The sequence below is a fragment of the Pygoscelis adeliae genome, unplaced genomic scaffold (assembly GCF_000699105.1).
Source record: "Pygoscelis adeliae isolate BGI_AS28 unplaced genomic scaffold, ASM69910v1 Scaffold47, whole genome shotgun sequence".
NCBI classification, from domain to species: domain Eukaryota; kingdom Metazoa; phylum Chordata; class Aves; order Sphenisciformes; family Spheniscidae; genus Pygoscelis; species Pygoscelis adeliae.
The window spans coordinates 1,594,407-1,602,048 of record NW_008825255.1 but is presented as its reverse complement, the minus strand read 5'-3'; the positions used below and the strand labels follow the sequence as shown (position 1 = coordinate 1,602,048).

General features: G+C 36.5%; 1 protein-coding gene across 1 annotated transcript in view; it reads left to right on the top strand.

Moving 5' to 3' along the window:
* The window catches only part of NIPBL (Nipped-B homolog (Drosophila)), a 171,496-nt gene that overhangs the window by 156,982 nt on the left and 6,872 nt on the right, over nt 1–7,642 (top strand). The window contains 7 exon segments of the mRNA XM_009329439.1: nt 1,183–1,323; nt 1,644–1,737; nt 1,848–2,002; nt 2,273–2,363; nt 5,701–5,874; nt 6,429–6,619; nt 7,407–7,514. Of these exon segments, the coding sequence (XP_009327714.1) occupies nt 1,183–1,323; nt 1,644–1,737; nt 1,848–2,002; nt 2,273–2,363; nt 5,701–5,874; nt 6,429–6,619; nt 7,407–7,514 (954 nt within the window).

Sequence of the window (7,642 nt, the reverse complement as noted above, 5' to 3'; positions counted from 1 at the left end):
GAGGACTAAGACCCAGTTTTTCACCTGTTATGAAATAATTTGTTAAAATTTTTTTGTTTTATAGTCACAGTCTTAAAAGTAGTTAATAGTTTACATACATCTTAAGACTAAAGGTGTGGTTCCGTAAGATAGAGTGATCTAACATACAGCAAATATATCAGAAAGAAAATGTCCTGCTCCATCCTCTTCTGTACTTCACGTCTCACTTCTCTAGCCCTAGTATTTTTCTATTCCTTTGTAAGACAGTTTAGCTCACAAAAATGGTAGAGAGCTATAATGCTGAAACAGTCCGGTAAAATGGCCCCCCTCCTCTGAAATATTGTAGTGCTTTCTGCCATTTTGATTAGCACCGGTGGGTCAGTGGACGTTGTGATGAACCCCTGATCTGGCAGAAGGAACAGGGCAGGATCATGCAGCCTTGGCTCAAGGAGGAGCATGGATGGGTGGCAGCAATCCATTACATTAGGTCAGCTGCCCAGGGCAGGCAGCTGAGAGTAATGGTTATCACCTTAGATTGTAGGTATAACCTAGCATTTTCCAGGTTCAGCCCTGGAACATTCTCTAGGCACATTTACAACAAACTTTTAGAGCTGCTTCTGATCAAACAGTATAGGAAAGGGTTATCTGATTCTTTACTTGCTGCAACCCATTTAGTGAGTTACATTGCTTTTGTACTTACACAGTTTGAGAAGAATTGTAGAATTACCACTGTTAGCTTGAATATGTTAAATAGCTTGATAGTAGCATTTGGGAATTATCCTGCCCTGATTAGTGAGCTTGATTTGTCAAAAAAAAAGTCAATTTCTAGCAGGATGTTTTTCATAGATTCCTCACTTACAGTACATATACAGTCATGATAATGCAAACCAGTAGTAATTTTAATTGTAATTTCTATATTTGTGCACATTATTACCTATTTTGTTTAAGGCACATTGAGTCATAGCACAACTTCATTTTGTTGCTGACAGCTGTTTCCGGGTGTTGTGTGTTCTCTCATGTGCATGTGTCAGGAAGAGTTCCTAGATTTATTGTAGGACTCAAAAAAATGATTAGGACCAACAGTTTTCAGGTCTGTCACAGCCTTGATGTGGAATTTTTGACTATCAGTGGATGTTAATATAATACTTAGCTTATAGGTAACACAGCCAGAAATGTTAAACGCTATAAATACTGTTGTTTCAGACTCAGAATGATTTCATGGTGATCTGCAATGTTGCAAAAATCTTAGAGCTTGTAGTGCCACTAATGGAGCACCCAAGTGAGACCTTTCTTGCCACTATTGAGGAAGACCTCATGAAACTCATCATCAAATACGGCATGACGGTAAGCTTTTAATTGCTACTCTTCAGTTGATTCCATTTTACATTGTGAAATACGTGGTTTTGATTTAAAGAAAGTCTGTCTTCATTATGAAGACAACTTTTGAGCCATGAAAAATCAGTGTACTTGGTTTACTGGAGTTTGCATGTGCTGTTGCTATATTTTGATGAGTTTGAGCAGTTTTTCAGAGCAGTCTAGGAAGTGGACATTACATCCGTTAGATTGTTAGTTTTAGTTCAGCATAGCTTTTTCCTACATAACTTCACAAAAATCCCAATTTTAACTTCTAAATGTAGAATTCATTTGTTCTTTCTTGGCCCTAGGTTGTTCAGCATTGTGTGAGCTGTCTTGGGGCTGTTGTGAACAAGGTCACCCAGAACTATAAATTTGTGTGGGCCTGTTTTAACAGATACTATGGTAAGTAAAATCACAACATGTAATTGCCACTTTTCAGTTTTGTCTACGGGTCTTACCTTAGGGATACACCACAATTAAACACTGTGATCAAAACTTTTATCTTACTGTAGGTGCACTTTCGAAATTAAAAAGTCAACACCAAGAAGACCCCAACAGTACAATACTTACTGCCAATAAACCAGCACTCCTTAGATCACTTTTCACTGTTGGAGCACTGTGTCGGCATTTTGATTTTGATCAGGAAGATTTTAAGGGCAACAGTAAGGTAAAATAACTTGTATTTACTCTCCATGTCTTAGATGTATTGAATGCTCCACTTTAATTTGAAAGCACATTATTCTGCGTCCCTCAAAGCTATGTATTTTTTCATAATGCATACAGTATAGCTTTTTGGGTTTTAAATACGCAGTTTTGCAAAGGCCGTGCAGTAAGACCTTGTTTCTCCTTTTCTTTTTGATATTTATGCTTTTTATAAGAGATGAAAAACATCTGTTTCATCTTCGAATAGCTATTATTTTTGTTTTAATTTGCTCAGGTTAACATTAAGGACAAAGTACTTGAACTGCTGATGTATTTTACAAAGCATTCAGATGAAGAAGTACAGACAAAAGCCATTATTGGTCTTGGTAAGAAATATTAATAGCTTTTATTATTCTGCTATAGTAAAAATCCATGTGTATCAGTAGGAATTCATGTATTTGTGTAGTGTCAAGGGAGTTTAAAATCAACATTTACTGTGTGTTTTATTTGAGAACTGGCTATAGAAAAGTTGTCAAAGGGTTGCTAGTTGCCTACTTCTGCAGCAGAGTGGATGCTTTTGACAGTGAATGCCTTTTGATGTGTGACCAAGTCTTAAAGTGCAGTGGATTTCCAAAGTAATGGAGATGTTATTTTTTTCTCCACATGCAAGTATGTTGTAACTCCAAATCTTGCTTTTCAGTCCACAAGACTGAAATGCTTAAAGAACAATTAGAAAAAGTGCTGGAAAAACTTTGAACATTTTAAGTGTAGGAGCAGATGTTCTGCAGCAGTCAAGGGAACTCTGGCAGTTTATACCAACCGGGGGGTGCTCTGTGAGATTTCGTGAGGCACTGAGGTGATGTCATAGTCTAGATATTACAGTTTGTTTTGGGATTTTAGCTGTATTTCACTTTTAAATAGATTCTTTATCTGAAGGCATTAGTATGGTATTTCAGTGACTTTCAGTAGTACATGAGCTGCCGCTGAGTGGTTTGTATCAAGTTCATACTCTGCTTAAGGACAAAAACTGTACATGTGAGAGAATCTTATTTGGGCAGATAGGCCTTGGTTTTTGGAAGAGTTCAGTTCATGGTTATGGTTTAGTCTAAAGAAAGTTGTCTCCCAAGCATGTGAGCTTGCATTGTATAGTTCAAGTGTGGACAAGAATTTGCCTCTTTATGTTGCTGTTTAGGTGGCTTTTTAGATATCCTGCTTCAATTCAGGCTAGGGAAGGCTCTGAGGATAAGGATCAAGACTGAATCTTGATTTCATATTCTATGAGAAACCATTTCAGACAGCTGAGCGGGATTAATGGCTTTAGAGTTGCTTCTGTTGCAGGAGCAATGCTAGAGTTTTCTGGACTAATTGGAGTTTTTCTAGGCGTTACATGAAGGTACACAACACTTAATTGTAGTCCAGTCCAATTTAATTTTCCTCTACAGAATAGTGCATGTGGGATAGGGGCTGTTTTCCTAACCATAGACATGATTGCTTTGCTCATGGATGTGTAGAATGTTGCATTCACCAAAAATGTTTCGAAATTATAGACTGAACTGTGATCAGTTTGGGGAAAGGGGGGAAAATGGGGATGGCTGTCAGTAGGCATTGTTAAGATTTTTTTTTTTTTTTCTCTGCCTGTAAGCATATCAGTCTTTATTTTAATTAAACCTCAGACAACTGTTTTCAGTGATAAATTGATCTCATCTAAGTACTGGTTCCATTTTGAGAGTAGCTGTTGGATATATGGAGATGTGGTAGACAGTGCAAAGTTCCACCTTCCAGGCTGATATTGAGCAAAGTTGTCAAAGCCATTTAATGTTTGTGTGCAGCAATAAGGTGAAAAGGACTTAGCACGTTAATTCAACATGTATACACAGTGAAGGCATCATGTGAAGAGTGTGTACTTTCCTATCAGCAATTATTAGTGTGTCGGTTCAGTAAGGACACTCAACGGTTTTAGCCTTTGCTTTGGGATGTGTCACTGCTTTTGAGGGGTTAAGCTTATCCATAAGCTTAATGATTATGGTTATGCTTCTCTTCCACATGTGTACTTGCGAGGCAGGTTGAGGATATAAAATTTTGTTAGTAAATTTAGCTAAACCTGTAAGTATCTAACCAGTAATGTCCTACTCAGCCAAGTTAAGTGCTTACTCTTAAGACTCTTAACAGAGTGAAAACAAAGGTATGAAGAGAAGTGGTGTGAGGGCAGCCCTGAGATGTGAAGTCAGTCCTTAAAAGAACATAGCAGGTGCCTTTTTTTCATCTCCTATGACAAGTTCTTACACCAAGTAAGATTTCTTCCCCACTTACAGGGGATGGAAAAATAAGAATTTGCCTGAGAATACTGGTGTTTTAGACTCCTTTAAGTGAATGAAGGAAAAAGTGTTGTGTGTTGTTACACATACATGCATGTGCTTTTCATTTTTAAAATTAACCTTAAGAAATGGGTTGGACTTGCTCAGAGGTGGTCAAGTTATAAACATGTATACCCCTGTATAGAGTGCACAGTTATACCACATACTCCAAAGACCATCATCATTCCTTTTTCTTTTTCTCCTCTTTCCCCTCCACCTCACCTGCATCTCTGCTTCTTGTTTTGAGACTGAAATGAGATCTTAAATACACTGAGGTCTTGCCCTGGACTTAGCCTTTACCTACACTGTCTTTTCTGTGTATATGGAGCCAGTTTTAAAAACTTGACTCAGTCTTCCCTTTGTTACAGCTATTTTTATACATTACTTTTGCATAACTTTATTTGCTTTCATTTTTTCCCCCTATTCTTCTTTCATGTTCATATGTTTTCTCTGTGTTCATTCAGAATCTTAGTTTCCTGTGGTCATAAAAATACATTTAATGTCAGCTTTTCTTGAACAGTCTTAAAAAAAAAAATCAAGTAGTTAAACGTAATTTAAATTGGGATGTTATGTTCCCCTTACTGTTTTTTTATGATACTCCATAAGAGTTTGTCAGCAGCACTTCTAAATCATGACATACATCATCTGAAATGGTATATACTGCCACTAATTTAGAAAAGTTTTTGTGAAATATAGACTAAGAACAACCGGTTGCTTGACAAGGGTAAGGCTGCAGCTAAAAACAGTTCTATAGCAGGTATCTTCCAACAGATGTAGTCTTGGGAATGCTTCAGATAATTTTCAAGAGAAGACCTTAATAGGTATATGAATAATGACAGCAAGAGGTATAAATTTTACTGTGTTCACTGCTTTTTTTTCTTTTAAGATTTTATTTTTAAGTACTTGTGATATTTATAAATTTTTTCACATTTGCTCTGCCTCGATATGAATAACTCTTCACGTTTTCAGCAGAATGCTTTTCTCTAAATGTATTAGAAAAACAATGGGTAACTTGTAGTAATTTTCCTCCCTTGTTCTTGTGAGAGCTCCTTGTCATTCAGATGCAGGCCACTACACTGGACGTGCTTCCAGACCTGTATAAGTCTTCTTAGTGCAGCTGGCCTCGGTCAACACCCCATCTTTATCCATCAAATAGAGTCATGGCTAATAGAATTGTCATGGTTAACAGAACTTCTTATAAGCTATGGATGGTGTCCATATAGAAAAGCAGTACTATTTGGACTAGAAAAAGCTATGCTCTTGGGGGAAGATAAATTTCATACCTCTATTTTGAAGGAAGTCTTAAAAAGTAGAAATACAATTTCTAGATGGTAATAATGTGGAATATTTCCTCTTTTTTTCCCCTTAGGATTTGCATTTATACAACACCCAAGTTTAATGTTCGAACAGGAAGTGAAGACTCTGTACAACAGCATTCTTTCAGATAAGAACTGTTCAGTAAACTTAAAAATCCAGGTGTTAAAAAACCTCCAGACCTACTTGCAGGAGGAGGATACACGTATGCAGCAGGCAGACAGAGACTGTAAGTGTTTATAGAGTTCTTCTGTGCTAATGAGGCATGCAAAACCTAACTTTCTTGCAAACAATTACTATGTATGTGAACTGAGCCACTGGAGATTGTTACCAGATCAGTAATATTGTACCCAAAGTATCTTAGAATAATTTTCAAAAATTCATTATGAGCATAGGTATATACACATAATGGGTATATTATTTACTTTCAAGATGTATAAATCCTGGAAGCAAACCGAAATGCATAATTGCTGTAATGATAGTATTACTTTTTATCAAAATCTCCTCTAAGGTTAATTTGCAGATAGAAAATAGTAACTACAACATAAGAAATTTTTAAAATGAAAAACCATTATTAAGGAACAAGACTTTAATTAGTCATATCTCTATTTCTGATGTATATTTACCATCAGACTGTTATATGTTTCATGAGATCATAAACCCATTTTAAGACAGCTGAAATGCGTATGTATTGTAAAGCTTAAAGATCAGTGTGCATCAAGTAACGGCAAAGCAAATGATTATACTGTGGTGAGTGTGCTATTGCTTTTGTTCTTTTTACAGGGAAAAAAGTAGCAAAACAGGAAGACCTGAAAGAAATGGGTGATATTTCCTCAGGGATGAGTAGTTCCATCATGCAGCTATATCTCAAACAGGTCCTTGAGGCTTTCTTTCATACCCAGTCCAGCGTACGCCACTTTGCTCTAAATGTGATTGCACTGACGTTAAATCAGGGTCTCATCCATCCTGTTCAGGTATGGTAGGCTTCTATGATGGGAGGTTTTGTTACTCAGGTTTTCAGAGGTTTTCACACTTGCTACATAAACTTTCAGTTTTTCTCTTCTAGCTATGTTACAGTAATTTCTTATTGTAGCAAGGGGCCTTTACAGAAAGCATATTTTGAAATCTGTTTTATGTTGTTTAGCCAGTGAGATTCCAAATGCTGTATTTTCTATTTTTGGGTCAAGATCTAAAAGCCCAGGCAATGCCTAAAGAGCATGTACAAATGTACATCGGAGCATATTTCTGTTATAAATTTCAGGTGTATGTCAAGTTGTTTTCTTAATTTGATTCTTTATCCTGGAAAATGTCAGCTTGCCTCCACCTCAATCCCCATGTCCTCCAAACACTATGGAATTCCACAGTCAATGTCAGAACTTCAGTCATCATCTCCATTATTCTTTGCTTACATAATGTTTTTGTAATTGTTTTTTATACTGCAGCTATTGTGCATGTTCAGTCATAAGTGGTGGGTTTGTTTTTAAATGGCATTTTTTGTAGTGTAAATTGACTTTAGATTTTGAGAGAAAGGGAAATACTACCTGAAACCTCACACAACTTGTCTTATTTATAATGCTGGTCTCTTGTGTATTTTGTACTATTTGCTTGCAAAAAGCAGTCAGGTAGTAAGTTGCATAGAGCTTCCTATTCTAGTTTCTGCAGTAGTCAGAATATAACAAGAACAATAGTGTAATACAAGAACAAAGACTGAGAAAGAGGAGGTACAATGACTCTGAATAATCATTTCATTTGTTTTTCAAGTGTGTGCCGTACTTAATTGCAATGGGCACAGATCCAGAGCCCTCTATGCGAAATAAAGCTGACCAGCAGTTGGTGGAAATAGACAAAAAATATGCTGGGTTCATTCACGTAAGTAATTCTAATTTAACATTTTACAAAATACTGTTATGTTCTCTAGGGGTTTAACACCTGAATATGCCTCAGCTGCAGAAAAAGAATATAAAGTAACAAATAAACAATAACTATAAGCAGTTGTA